At 28.4% G+C, this 16,030-nt stretch overlaps 2 protein-coding genes across 4 annotated transcripts in view; one reads left to right on the top strand and one right to left on the bottom strand.

The window, feature by feature from the left end:
• LOC132935500 (nuclear transcription factor Y subunit alpha-like) overlaps positions 1-16,030 on the bottom strand; it is a 53,025-nt gene that overhangs the window by 18,674 nt on the left and 18,321 nt on the right. The window lies entirely within an intron of this gene.
• Positions 1,645-15,326, top strand: LOC132935303 (pre-mRNA-splicing factor CWC22 homolog). 3 transcript variants are annotated; one of them, XM_061001799.1, is made up of 11 exons: positions 1,645-2,237; positions 2,875-2,941; positions 5,446-5,497; positions 6,367-6,589; positions 6,670-6,798; positions 6,866-7,054; positions 7,320-7,464; positions 7,522-7,665; positions 7,886-8,118; positions 9,548-9,794; positions 14,926-15,326. In XM_061001799.1, exons 4-10 carry the CDS (start codon positions 6,482-6,484, stop codon positions 9,776-9,778), a joined length of 1,179 nt encoding a protein of 392 aa, XP_060857782.1. In that variant the 5' UTR covers positions 1,645-2,237; positions 2,875-2,941; positions 5,446-5,497; positions 6,367-6,481; the 3' UTR covers positions 9,779-9,794; positions 14,926-15,326. The 3 variants fall into 3 exon arrangements, with proteins under 3 accessions (XP_060857782.1, XP_060857779.1, XP_060857780.1); XM_061001796.1 differs by lacking the exon at positions 2,875-2,941 and having other exon boundaries at positions 1,645-1,809; positions 1,891-2,237; XM_061001797.1 differs by lacking the exon at positions 2,875-2,941 and having other exon boundaries at positions 1,645-1,809; positions 2,047-2,237.

The following is a 16,030-nucleotide window of genomic DNA, read 5'->3' on the forward strand; positions in this document are numbered from 1 at the left end:
TATAAAAACACACTAGTATTTAAAAAAAAAAATAATTATAATGAAATTGTAGAAATAAATTATAAACATATATAAAAGACAGTATACCAGGACACGAATTCCTAATTAAAATAATGCATTAGTAGATATGACCCCATATGAAAATGGTATAGGCATGTCCAATCCATTCTTATATTATCTATGAACGTTTGTCGCTACAAAATTTCCTCCTTATCCACCGCGTTTTGCTGGTGGTCGTTGGAAAAAAACGATGAAATGTTTTCTTTTCTAAGGAATATACAACCAAATTGCACGAATAACGAAAACAGCTGTGACCACCAGCGCCAACTAGGACCAAAACTCGTATTTTTTTGATTAGCTGCCGACATACTTGGTTAGTTATATCATGGGCGCATCAAAATTAATCGCGGAACGACGTCCGAAAGCCCCTAGCTGAGTATAATCGCTCTGTGATTGGTCGTCATTCGTCGGCTGTCGACAACGGCACGATCGCCGCCGCCGATCAGCCACCTGTGGTGGGGATACATGCGCGCGTTTCGACCGGTTTTCATCCGCTTGATGCGCTCTTTTTCTGGATTACAGATATAAATAATAAATATTATATATATATATCTGTGTTCTGGATAGATACCCGGGTGCCCGTGAGTGATAAGAGATAATGGTAAGAGTGGTTACCCTGTGACCAACTTGAGGGGCTGTTCAGTGGCGTCATTTGGGGGTGGCAACTGGGGCTTTTGCCCCAGTCTAGTATTTACATCAACCTTAAGTCGGCACATTTACCAACCCCCCCCCCCCCCCCTCCACAAACCACTACCACCCTTAACCGCTATGCTGAGTGAAAAAATGTCGAGTCGGATAAGCAGTGAAAAGTTGCCCTAGTCTAATAAAAACTGAAATGACACCACTGGTGAGTGGTGGTGTTGCACAACAAGTCGGTGGATATTTTCGTTTTTTTTTGTCCGAGCGCAACACAGCGAGCGAGTGGACACGCGGGTATCACTGTAAAAATGTTTGATTTTTTTTCACGTTCGTATCGTTGTTGGGCTTAGGGCTTTGGCCGGGTATTGAATATATACACGGATGGGTCCATGTACGCTATATTATCATGACAAAATAAATAGGTATGCTATCAACTTTGTGATACGCAACTCTGTGTTCTCCCACCACAAAAATTACGTCATCCGTTCTCCGATATTATATATTATTATTATTTCTTGTGGTGAGAACGGCTTACGTCACAGTTCTTGGCGAAGTGTGGGATGGGTGCGCGTTCTCGACCAATATTAGTTACGTTGATAGCATACCTATTTATTTTTTCATGCGCTATACACCATGAACTAAGAAGAATAAAGAATAATTAAGAACTGACTATCTTCTTTGTTCATGATGTACACGGGCATCCGGGTACCTAGATACAGACACACATCCTATAATATATCTTATACATCTTAGTCCGTGTTCAAGAAACATTTGGTGATCACTGATGTTTTCGATACCAGTCTTTTATATCTTAGCCGTGGCGTTGACAAATGACAATATTTGTCATATTCTCACCATGTACTCGGTTCGTGTTATCATTTGCACAAACAGTGATAACCATCAACCAGTTTTAACCCTATAATAATGCAATAAACACAACAACTGTACACACGTATGTTAGGTGGACCTGTTAATTTTTATTTTCACGTCTGTCTGCCGTGACTGGTAGTGAGTTGCCTAATTTCTTTTCAATAATTATTGCTAAACTGACTTCTAGTTTCCCGATTCACAACTGTTTTTGTGGGTATTAAATACGTTAAGCGACGACTGGTGAGTTCTGAGTTACAACGCGACAGACGACAGTTACTGCCGCACAAACAACGCGTAACCTAATCACTAATTATCTCGCAGACGAGTCAGCACTTCGCTAGTTTGCTATTATCGGTCGTCTACTATTGCCGTTCTCACTGTGTGCCTGCGCTCTGCACTACTTATAGTTTCATTTTGCAGTCTTACACATTTTCATTTCGTATTTGTAATCGCTATTCATTGCTCTTCACTCTTCAGCCGGCGTGTTTTCATTTCGAGGATCGAAGCCGAAGAGCTGTCCCGTACTCACGTTGATATACTTAAACATACTTACAAGGTAATCTTGAATCCATCATAGCCACAACATTTGTTCTGACTGACGAAAATGGAATCGTCATCAATGGTCTCAAACCTATCTACCAGCAACGAACAGGAACACGAAGGATCTCGTAAGTTTTTTTTGTTGACGATTATTGTCGTACCTACAAAGATGTTAATATCTGTGATAAGATCGTAACACACCAGCAGCCGAGGGTTCAAGGCGTATTTTATCTGGTTTTTGTTCCGTTACGCATCTCCATTTGTTGACAACTCCTCTGCGTTTAACGGTTTTTCACTATTTTTTGTTTGTGTTTTTTCTGGTGGTCACAATGCAATACACCAATATAGGGTTTAGTAATTTCATATTAATCTTTAACAGTTTAATATCTTCAATAAATGGACACAAATGTATTGAATTTTGGTTATCCCGAGGGTTATCTACAGCTCAAAACCGTGCAAGTATCCGTACCGATTGTTGTTGATGTTGTGTTATGGTCGATGTAGTAATTATTTATCACTGACCATGTTTTGTTAAATAAATATTGAAGTGCTATTTTCATTATTTTTACATGTTTGATAAATTAATATCATTCAATTTCCTAGCTAATCTTTGGCTCAACTCAAAGGCGCAGACTATGCTCATCGAACCAGAGTTTTTTGTAATTATATATCATTCTTCATTATTGTTAATATTCTGTCTACCAATAAATTTTAAATGGTTATAGTTATATAATACATTGTAGTATAAATTATGTTATTTTACAGGAGTCTCCAAACTACGAGCTGTATAAAAGTTTTTACTGGCCTGTCAAATAATTTAATAATGAACTAGGTACCTACCTAAGTATTAATTTTAACTTTTTATTTTTTATGTAGGTTTTTAATGAAGTACAATGTATCTATTATAGTACTTTTTTCAATAATAAACAAATACAGAGCTGAAACTACACTAAACAACATTGTAAACATGTTCTTATTTATTCAGCTTATTACATTTAAATAAAAATAAAAGTTTTAAATTTTTTTTATGGCCATTGAGTAAAAAAGTTTGGAGCCCCCCATTTAAGTCTTTTATTATATTCTATACAGAATATTAATTTTACATTTTGTATATATCACTTTGTACATTGGTACCTAATGATATGTTATTCATTCACCAAACTTGTGATCTTATAATAGGTACTTACTAAATACTGACATATTTAATGATAAATGTTAAAATGTATTAGGTAGGTAGTCTAAAGTCTTTATATGCAAAAAAATATAATGCTAATATACAGCTACCTATTAATATAGTGCTGCTTACAATTCTGTACGTTAATAATTTAACTAAATTAGGTAATTCCAATCTAAATTCTAAATACCTTCAATTTTACTCTTACATTTCTTGGATTTTATTTTCTATTGTAGGTACTAATAATGTATGTTGTAAGATTTCATGAGACCCACATTTAAAAATATATTTTTTTATAAAAAATAGGTAGGTACCTCAATTAATACACCAATTTATGAAAAATAATGAAAATATCTCATGGCTAGGGCTCGGAAGTTGAGGCATTTTGCATTTTTTTTTTTTGGAACTTTTTAGACGATGCTCTCCTGGCCACAAATGTGTTTCATTAGCATGTGAATCTGAAAAACTAAATTTTATTTTGCATTTTTATGCATTTTTTTGGCTTTTTGTCCTTTTAAGTCATATTTTGACATTTTTAGGTCATTTTTCGACATTTTAAGTTTTTTTTATTGATTTCACACTAGTTCACTTCTTATTGTTTCTTGTCTATGCCGATAACTTTAAACTTTGAAATTACCACGGACTAAGATTAGTACCTATCCGATTTTATCTCGCCGATTACATTTTGTCCGTTGTCGTGTTTCCTGATAATTGATTAGTATCCGATTACAGTCGTAATTTCAGATATGCCCCAATCACTTCAGTGGACGTGGAGAGAAGTTTTTCAAAGTATAAATATTTATTAACAGATAATTTCATTTACTTTTGATAACATCAAAAACGCTCTAATTATACAATGCAATGATTTTTGAGCAATTTGTAAGCTTTGATAAATGTATATAGAATTTTATAGTAAAATAGAGTAAAATATTTAAAAAAATGTATTATTATAAATTTAAAACAAATATTTGTAATTTTTTTAGGTCATTTTTTGATGTTTTTAAGGTCATCAACTTCCGAGCCCTACTAATGGCTATAACTAGCGTAACTTTCCAGTGAACTCTTTTTGAGTAAGGTAGAAAACTTGTTGGGGATTTTCTATTAAAAATGCTAATATAAATGTATTAGTTATTTGAGGAACCCTATTTGTCTAAAAATATGATATCACGTTTCATTGCAGGTTTGAGTTTATCATAATATGTAAGTCTACATATTTTAAGAGAATCCCGACTCCTCCATCTTTTAGAATAGTTGTTAATAGTGATAGGTACAAATTTTAGGAATCAATAGAAACCCTACTATACTCCGTTCAACTAGAGAATGCACATGTTTTGTGCATGTAGACTAATAACCAAAAGCTCATAAAGGCTCAGTTTCCCCTCTAAGAACCCCAATCGTGACCAACACTATATTATGGGAGCGCCACACGTGCAACCGATTCTCACTGACCGCTGACGATTATAATCATCGGCATCGGCCGGTGGTGGGCGTGGACATGAGTGAGCAAAACCGATTTTTGTGCGGTCTGTACGTTTTCTTGTTCAACAGAATATAATAAGAGAATTTAACTTTGGGTTTTGGGATTAACCAGGTTTCTCAAACAACTTATTATTATTATTTATTAATATGTTTGATTTTATTGATTATAATTAAATTTTTTAGATTCAATTTTTAAATTTATAAGTGCAATAATGCAATCAGTTTAGTGAGTTTTTTAATGCAATAACTTCACTGCCCTAGTGATAATACATAACTAATTATTATTATAAATGGCCAACATGGGTTGTGGATACTATGTTACACATAGTAAATTTTATACTTTTGATGAGTTTTTATCAAGATTTGTAAAATATTGTTTGTTTATGAGTTGATTATCTTTTGTAGTTCGAGTTTTTGTTTTATGAAAAAATATATGGCCTTCTGTTTCCTTAATTGATAGTAAAAACATTATTTTGAACATGATCTAAACTATCAATTTGTATTTGTTAAATGTATAAGCAAACCAAAATATCTTATAGGTTATACTATAACTAAAGGTAGTTTTGGCCATAAAAAATGAGCAAAAGTATTCATTGATTAGCTATAATATTTTTTCGTAATAACTGAAAAAATATATTAGATTAGGTAAATGCAGTATTATAATCATGAAATTTACTTTACAGAGACAAGATCCAATTATATAGATGATAAGCAAGGAGTTATAGATAAATCAAGGTACCTGTTATACTTAATTTATACTACATAATTTAATTTGTTAATTAAATAAAATATATTATTTTATTTATATAAGTATAAAGAGCTATAATTTGAGGAGTATTTATTTGCCATTAAAATATAATTTATCTTAGGTTTCTTTATAAGTATTTAATAATAAATACATGATTTTTTTGATCATAATGCTACTTTTAATTTTTTTTGGAATATTTAATAAATGCATAATGTTTTAATTTTATATTTCTAAAAAAAAAATTCAAACAGTCCAGAGTTTGAAAAAAATTGAGGTACAATAATGTTTTAAATGATTAAGTATGACAGTAGATTAATTTGAGTTTATTTTTATGAAGTGTATGCTGTTCATTTTTTAATATTTTGATATTACATTTTTAAAAGTTAAAAAGTTCAGATCCAAATTCAAGTTTTTGAAAGTTTAAGTTTAGTCTATTCCTTGAAAAAGCACGATGGAAATATGTTACTTTAATTTATAATGAAATGCTTGATCCTGCCACTAATTATAGCTCTGTGATAAATAAACTACTGATTTTTTTATGTTATGGGGATGAATCACTGATGAATAGAATAAAATAAAGTATACAAATTAAATATATCCATTTAATTAGCAATAAGTTGTATTTAATACCTATATAGATTACTAACCAAATTAAACATTTTTCTAAAATATTTATTTTAAAATAGTCCAGCTAAATTACCACAAATATGTATTTAAATTTAATTTTAAATAAAAATCAAAAAACAACACTTCTGAAGTATATTTTATTTCACAATTAGTTAAATAATGTTTTATATTTAATCAAAAAAAATAAAAAAAAAAATATGCAAATTATATGCTTTGTTTAATTCTTTAGAGATGATGATCAGAGAACTGCCTGGAATAAATTACATGTCTTAATTGGCTACTTAGTATACAAAGTTAATGCTGTTAATATTGGAACTGTGAAAAAAGAGTTATTACAACATAATATGATACGAGGTAAACATATGTTTTGTCGGTTTATTATCTCATCACAACATTTTTCAACTACCGATACACATGTTTATGCAACTTTGGTTGCTATTATCAATCTTGTAGTAAGTGTTTTAGTAATATGATTTGATGAAATTGGTCTTGTATAGATTATTTGTAAAAGTTTACTTTCTATTATATTTAGCTTCCAGAGATAGGAAAATTAGTCTTGAAAAAATGCGTTATGTTATTCCAAAGTGCCTTTATTGAAAATGAAATTTTAGATTGTTCAGCTTCTGTAATGTTTATTGGACATTTGATTAACCATGGTGTTGTAAGTTTTTAATTTATTTATTTTTTAATTTCAAATAGTGCACAGTTTTTAATTGGTTTACTTTTAGGCTGATGAAAGATTGGCAATAGAAATATTAACAAATTTCCTTGAAGAACAGCATATATTCTCTATTAAAATAGCTATTGTACTTTTGGAAATATGTGGTAAAAAAATAAGTGAATGCCATAAAGATATTTTGAATGAAGTATTTGATAATATGCTCAATTTTTTGAATGATAAACAACTTGAAGCAGAGGTAAACTAATATTATTTGTATGTTATTTATTAGTTTCAGAGTATATTTATTAATTTTTGCCATATTCATGTTATTTTTATTTAGGTCTTCAAAATATGTTATAAAATAATAACCTACTATAAAAGAAAAACACATTCAAACATTTTTTTTTTTTTTACTTTTTGAAAACAATTTAGCATCGCATACATTTTATACTTAGTTCTAACTAGCTGCAGAGTTTTATTACATTTACAACATTTCAAACAAGTAATTCATCTAATTTTAGGAAGAAAATGATCTGAAACTAATATTGAAATTACAAGAAAATGGATTCAAGTTTCAACAACTTGATTTAGTACCAGCTTATGAGTGTCAAATCACTCATTTTCAAACTTTGGAGTCAAGTGTAGATACTGCATCCGATAAAATAAGTAATACATATTATGTTTATTTAAAATTAAAACTTATATTTGTAATTTGTAATGAAGGTTACCATTATGATCCGGAATTCGAATTTCATGAAAAAATGTATAAGAATTTGATATTAAAATCTCAAGGATATGATAGTGAAGAAGAAAATGGATTGGAATCTGTAACTGATTTTAATAATCAATATGATGGTGAAAAAGAATGTAAGACCTATTAAATCTTAAGTATTAACTATTATAGTATAAATCAAATTTAATGAACATACCTGCTCCTTTTGCATTATTATATTTTTTAATTGACTTCCAACTAAATAAAAACCAATTTATTTTCATAATACATACACATGGATTGAATTTCACAGAGAATTTAAGACAAGTCTAGACTATTTTCTGTTAACTTTAATCAGTGATATTATTTTTCTAGTGTTCAAAGTAATGAAACATATTAATGACATAGAAAAAGACACAAACATGCTATCATTAAGGAACATCTGTCTAAGAAAGTTGATAAACTTAACATACTTGATGACGGATTATACAAAGTTTATACAACAAATTGTAAAATATCGTCAAGTTGACATGGACTTATTTAATATGATCATTGACTGTTGCTGTGAGCAATCAACATATAAAAATCATTTTGGAAATCTAACGAAAGTAAAAATTAAATTAAGATACAATCATTTTTTAAACTCTAGTTTATGTGTTTTAGTAATTTTTAAAGGTTTTTGAAGTAAGACTTCTTTCTTGAGGTGTGGGTGGAAAAAAAATTGCAACTAAAAATGAAACGACACGTTCGTTTATTTATTTATTTTGCAACTCATGCGCGGCGGCGTGCACGTTTATTTTTATTGTATTGATTTTTCTTACTCTCTCCCTAATTCACTTATAATTTCAAGGGCCCCAATACTTATGAATAGAGGTCGGATTTATGATTTTACATATTTGTTTCTAGTTCATGAAGTTAAATGGGAGTGAGAAATCTTTACGATTCATGAAACTCAGAATTCACATGAAAAATTTTATTTTGCATAAATAAGCATATTTTAGGGGTTAGAGAATATTTAACACGTTATTTGAAAATATTTTTCTAACATCGGCATATAATGAACTTATTTTGCGTACAGCACTTTGATAAATACAATGTTCACTAAATGATTTATTTCTGGGTTTTAATAAAAATTTATCTCCAGGTATTCCTTATCGATTGCGATAGCACATCGGTTATTTTGTTAGCTATCACTACTATTCGTCGTCTACTAGTCGTCCGTCGTGTTTCGTGTTGATATCTGAGTGCGATATATTATTGCTTACATAATATTGTCTTTCCACTCGTCTCATATTACTATAACATACAAATATGCCAAAAACTTCAAGCAGTTTATAAAGTTTATTTGAAAAATATTGGACAAGTTCTTAGTGAAAATAACAGTACAACTTCTGGAAAATTATTTACCGACCATGGTAGCCGACTTACAATATTCTCCAGTGACATCGGTTGATGTTGAACACGGTCCTTCAGCGTATACATAAACATTCTTACAAACCGGCGTACTAAAATGACACCGGAACACATGGAACAATATATAGTTATTAATTGCTATTGTAAAATTAATTAAATTAAATATATTTAAAAGCAAATTAATAAAAAATAAATTTAAACTGAATTTTTTTTAAATATTAAAAGAATATTTTACATATTTAAGGACATAAAACATCATATATCTGGTGTTTTACAAGAATATTAAGAGAATAAATTGCCTATTTTATGTGACATAAAAACATCATATTTTAAGGATTGTAAGAGAATATATATCCGACCTCTACTTATGAAAGAAGTTTTACTTCCCCAGTGTCTAATGGTGGGCTCACATACTAATTTTTTTTTTTAAGTACTATAAATAATTATAAACATTTAACCACATAATAACATTTACTATGGAAAGCATTGTTTCAAATTTTTGTTTATCATTTATTACATAATATGTAGTTAACCTAGTATAAATTATACTATATATACTATATACTATATAAATTATGTGACTCCTCAATTTTAATTCTTCATAATTAAATTTTATTTTTTTAGGAGTTTATTGACACTGATGAAAGGTTTGCCGATATGGTGAAAATTGCATTCATTTACTGCTATGTAATTAGTGATAAGTTTGATTTACACAGAACACAAATTGTTTCTAGTTACTTCGTTCATTTATTGGAATTGGGTTTAATACCTTATAAGATGTTATCATTACTGGGAGAATCAGGTTATGCTAACACTGAATATTCTACAATTATTTTTCAAAAACATATTGAATAAAATGTCGGAAAAATCCGTAAGTAAAATGATTTTGTTTTTTTAAATAACAGTATATTTAAAAATCATAAATTTGTTTGGTGGCATAATTTGGCAGGAGTCCCATAGGTACGTCTAAGTTGGGGGACCACAGTAATTTTATCATGATATTGTGAAAAAACTTGGAAAATCATTTTTAAGTACTGCTATGCTCTGTTTATCATAAGTTGACCCACTTCCACGCATGTATACTGGGTCTCCGAAACTTTCAAACCCCTTAGGTCAGAGACCGGTGGTCTGTGATTGGTCAGAAGTATTCGACGATCGGTGTTGCTCATCGTAGTAGGCAGCTGTCACCATGCATACAGCCCACTAGCGCTTTAAAGAAGCGGTGATATGTGGGGCTGCAGCTTATTTTTGTCGAGCAAGTAGATCAAATTACGGTGAACAAAGTATACATAAACCTACAATCTTATTATTTTTAAATCAATTAATAAATAGTACCAAAATAATTATGATGATAATTAGACTGAGGATTATATGCATATACATGTAATGGATTTTTCCTACTAATTGCATATTTCATTGCTTCATAATATATAACCCATCTAGTTGATCTTGGCATCCGCTGACGTCACAGTTACTTACAAAGTTGGTATTATTTTACATTATTAGATGGTAATTGTAACAGTCGCTGATGGCCAAGATGAACTGAACGTGTTATAAATGGCATATAACAAGTATTTTTCTACAAGTAAACACTGAATAAATGCGTAAAAACACATCTGACCAAATAAGTTTTTACGACTATCGATATATAATACCTTATCGATTTTTTGATTCATCTCATACACGTGTTCTAAAACTGGAGTAACTCAAATAAGTATTTTCTATCAAAACGTAATACACGTAACTTGCTTCGCTCATGTTGTTCACTGCTTTGCGAAGACATTGAAATGAGTTTTTGAATGTAAATATACTTATTTCTTTAAAATTACTAAAATGTATTTATCTTAAATTAAAATAGCTAATTTACTAAAAACCCATTAAATATGCATGTTATGTGCATTTATGAATAAATATGCAATAATCCTCTAAATATGCAAAATATGTAATATAACATTTTGTGTTTAAATTCGGTGTAATATGAACACAGACATTTTAAAATCCCCTAGACATACATACACTTAGTACAAATATGCAAATGCATATAATTCCGGGCTCTATTTATGACATTAGTAGTAGATGATATCCATTGTATAAGATACCAAGAATATAAATCTGTTCTTAAAACTGAGCTACTATCACTTAAAAACAAAAAAAAAATTTTTAAATTCTGAGTACTGATTTTACAATGAGTGTTTTTATTTTTTTTTAATTTTTAATTTTTGTGTCTGTCTGTTTGGGACAGTTAAGTTTGAATTTTGGCTTATGGTGTAAAAATCACGAAAATGTGCAAATTATTTTTATTTGGAATTTCCTAAAAAATGTTCTATTTAAATCTAAGATTTTAAAATGTAATACAAGATTCATTACAAAGTTATCTACCTTTATCAAAAAAAAAAAATGCCTATTTTGAAAGTCAAATTAAGTTTTTACGAGCGTTTGAAGTTCAAAATTTTACAACATTGGATATTTTGGGTTTTTTTTTCTATAGATATCAATAAAATTTTATTTGTTGGGCCAAAAAGCATCAACATTTAATACAAGGCTCCTGATATAATGCTTAAATAGCAGATGAAAAATATTCAAAATACATAGGCACAATTTTTTTTCATAAGCATTTAAAGTTTGACTTTTGATATCATTTATCAAATTTAAAATTTATAAATGATTTTGTAGTTAAAAATTTATAAAATGCTCAACTTTTATAGCTAAGGATTAAAAACTTAAGATTTCACGTAAGTAGGACCAATAAATCTCAAAAATATAAAAAAAATTTGGAGGATATTAAATATTAAATAACCAAATAACGGATTTTAGTTATTTTGTTGTAATTTTATAATATTAATTACTGGCTCCCGTATTAATAATAAGTAATAACCAGGGCTAGGATTTATATGCAAAAGCATGTTTTTTTTGCGACTTCTGATTATTGATTTTGTCAGTAATGTCCACGAATCACCTCATGATGAGATAAATGGTGGTATTTTTATTTTGCATGTTTTTGCATATTTTGGATGAAATGCATATTATTGCATATATTGAATAAAATGAATATTATTGTACATTTTGATTATAAGAATGCGAAAAATAAATGTTTTATAGTCAATTTCATAATACTTGGTTTTTTGTCAAACATAAATTTTATTATTATAAATACAATCCTATGGTACAATAGGTATGCGATAAAAGATTAAATAATTTGACATTAATTTTCGAAAATATGTGATCGTAGCATGTAACACTCGTAGTGAATGAGAATTATAAAATTTATTTCTAAATTATTTTTTTTTCTCAATTATATTATATTAGAACGCCCGATGCCGATGCCATTTTGTCCTCAAAAATATATTCTGCGGGAATAATGATACCACCTTACAGAATCAACCAAATTTCATAATTTTTTATTGTAATTGCTAGAGAGAAATATTCTGCAGCCCGCATCAATCTCTGTTTTTCAATATTTCATTCTCAAACTTTATAATATGTCTAAAAAAATACAAGATAAAAAGCATTTTTTTACAAATTTTTTAATACAATTATTTGAAATAAAATACAAAATCAGAGATTGGTGTGGGCTGTAGGAAGTCTTCTTCTTTCAGATAAAAAAAGTCATCAGAATCGGACAATTCTACAAAGCTTGAGCGTTATTCCCGTAAAGTCGTTTTTTTTTTATATAATACACCCTATCAACTCCCCCTCCTAAATAGGTATTAGGTAGTAGATTAGTGTAAAAATCTTATAATTGAAGTGGCAACTAAAATATAAAATTTAATTTTCAAATTTTATAGAATTGTGAAAAATTTGAAAAACTGGTAACGTGACCCTAAAAACAAACAGCTAATCACTGATGTATTTCAACAAAAAAATATTTTTTTTGTAACTATATTTTTGTGTTTATCTTATAAAAATTTAAACGCATATTTTTGCATATTTTGGTAAATAAAATGCATATTTTACCGTTTTTTATTGCATACAAATCCTAGCCCTGGTAATAACAATATAAATATAATATAAAATATAAAATATTTAATAATTTATAATATAAAATATCCATACTGACAAACAGTCACCGCTCAGAATCGTTTTTCGTATACAATGATTATATTATTGAATTCAAATTTAGTACCATTCATTATACAGTGACCCACTTGTAACCTACTGTACAGCAGAGCGTCATCCACTTATCCATCTTTTTCATCATGCACTTGCCCCAGTAGACGGGGCAAATGGAAAATAGTCAACTAACTAGTGTCTGAACTTCATATTTAAATCGGTTAACAACATTATTGTTGTTCATAAACCAAAATATAATGGAACGAAACCAATTATTTAATTTAGTTTATTGGTCCTTCATATAAAATAACATTATAAACTATTAAGTTTACTGAACTTTTTCACAAAAAACGTTATAATCTTAAAAGTTCTTTAAAGAATTGACATGAGGAGCGTCATAACCTATTAAGTTCTTTAAACAATTACAAGAAAAACATTATAACCTATTAAGTTCTTTGAACAATAATTACACAAAGAACGTAGTAAGCCAATAGGTTCTTCAAACTTTTAACACGCATAGAACATCACAAAATAAACCGTTGTTCGAACTTTAAAAATAACGTTACGAATCAAAATTATCTTTTGTCTATTTTGGATTTAAAATTATTTAAGAATAATTAGTACTTTAATATCAAAATCTAAAACTTAACTTACATCTAGTCCTATCTTTGCTAATAACTAAGATAAGGATCAAAATTATATCCCAACAGCATCATGTGACTTTGAAAAAACTAAAGAAGCTTCACCCAAAATAAATCCAATAGCCGATCATTTATTTTTGACAATATAAGATGATATAATATGATGATAATATAGGTGATAAGTTATTATAAGTAATAATATAGTAACATAATACATTAATTAATAATTATAATAAATAAATGCCTCCCTAAATAAATAATAATCAATTTCTACTGTAAATTAATATTAATCAATAAATACTACAAATAAATAATAATTTATGAAACATAGAAGCGGATAAACAATGTAAGTCGTATATCGTAATTATAAGGTACTGAAGTACTCATACGGTATAATACTTAACTAATATGGAATTGTAGGCGTGCGAATAATTAAGTTTCAGATCCAAATTTATAATTTTAGTTTTAAAACTGTTCATAAATGTACCTATTATAATATACTATCTGTATTCTATAATTTTTTTGTATAGATATAATTGGCATACTTTAACAAAATATTATTTTATTTAGCACCTGCCCTTATTGTATCCATCTTAAAATCATTAACATATAGCAATCCAACAATCGGAACATATTACTTTAAAACGTTTTTCTGATTAAATATTCAAGAACAGATAATTTTAAAACATTTGAGAACATATTAATGTAAAACGTTCTTCTGATTAAATGTAATAGAACGCATTATTTCAAAACGTTCTTCTGATTAAATGTAAAAGAATGTATTATTTCAAAACGTTCATCTGATTAGATTTACAAGGACTAATAACTTAACAACGTTTATTAGGTCTATCATTCAAGAACTTTAAATTTTTTAACGTTTTTTTGGCAAAATTTTCAAAATACATATATAATTTTAACGTTTTTCTAGTAATGTTCGGTGAACCATTTAAATTATAACGTTATATCTATAACCGTTTGTTGAACATAGCTTTAACGTTTATCGCAAATAAAGTTAAAAAACAGATTATGGAACCGAACCGAAAATTAACGATTAACGTCACACTGATGATGACAGATGAATACCAAAGTTAAACGCTGTCTAATTTAAAAGTTTGTTTACCATGTATATCATTGGAGTCTTAACTATCACTACAGCTTGAGTGTTTCTATCCCGCTCAAAACAGTTTTTGCTATGTAGTATGTAGTACATTTGTCAGACGGAGACAACACATATGGGTGTAGCGTCCTCTTAAGATTTTAGATTATGAAATAACCTATAACCATACAATATTTAATTATATATTATTTTAGTTTCAGGGATTATATGGAGCTCCAACCCAAATATAAGTTTTCATCTTCAACTACTGAAATTATTTACTTATGATCTATTATTTATTATGAGTTATTTATATTTGTTTGATGTATATACAAAATGTTTATAATCATTGTAATTAAAATTATTCTTTGTTGAATAATTACTTCAGTACCTATAGTAAAATATTAATTTACTAAAATAAAAAGTGTATTATATTAATGCATATTAAGGTTTTATTTTTGTACATTTTCAAATAAAATCAATCTACTATTTGTGTGTTATGATAGGAGTTATTAACAGTTATTTTGTCATATGTATCTAAACCATTAACAAAAAATATTTGTGAATCATCTTTGTACATAAAGTTATTTTTTGTTAAATAATTACTGAAGTACAATACAATATTAAGTACCTAATATAAAAAGTGTTTAATTGTTAGACATTTTTTTTTTTTTGTCAATTTTGAATTAATAATCAATTTTCTATCTATGGGTTGTGGTTAGAGTTATTGGTATTTAATTTACCTTATCTTTGTGTTAAACAATTACTACATATAATAAAATATGTTATAATATAAAAAGTGTTCGGTATTAAGATATACTGGTTATTTCTCAATTATTAAATAGTTATCAATCTTATTTATTAATATTATCGGCCCTCCGATCTTCCAATTTAATTCTTCTTTAATGATCCTTCACTCACAATTACCTACTCTTTTTATATTATTTGTATATTGTTACTTGTTTTATAAAAAATGTATAAGACACATTTCTTGTTTATTATTACCTTAACTGAACGTATTCCTAAAAACTTATTTCTAAACTTAAGTTAATTTTATATACCCCAACTTTTATTTTATTCTTTTTTATGTGGTCATATTAATATACTTTTCACCCAATGTAAATTTTGAAATGCACGGTTATGTAGGCAAAGAAAACTTATAATTTTGTATTTAAATTTAAATACTAGAATGAGACTATTATTTTGAAGAATCAGTAGGGGTATTGTGGTAGACGTTTAGATATTAGGGAGAGTGAAAGAAATAGAGGATACGTATGAAGGGGACAGTGAAGTGTGTATGGAGAAACAGATGAGTATTGT

The sequence above is a fragment of the Metopolophium dirhodum genome, chromosome 1, assembly GCF_019925205.1.
Source record: "Metopolophium dirhodum isolate CAU chromosome 1, ASM1992520v1, whole genome shotgun sequence".
Taxonomy (NCBI): domain Eukaryota; kingdom Metazoa; phylum Arthropoda; class Insecta; order Hemiptera; family Aphididae; genus Metopolophium; species Metopolophium dirhodum.

What these genes read in the sequence shown, in the direction of transcription:
- LOC132935303 (XM_061001796.1), top strand. Translation starts at nt 2,174, where the DNA reads ATGGAATCGTCATCAATGGTCTCAAACCTATCTACCAGCAACGAACAG. An exon ending in ACAGGAACACGAAGGATCTC is followed by an intron (nt 2,238 to 5,445) that starts GTAAGTTTTTTT and finishes TTTACTTTACAG; the next exon opens with AGACAAGATCCAATTATATA. An exon ending in TTGCTATTATCAATCTTGTA is followed by an intron (nt 6,590 to 6,669) that starts GTAAGTGTTTTA and finishes TATTATATTTAG; the next exon opens with CTTCCAGAGATAGGAAAATT.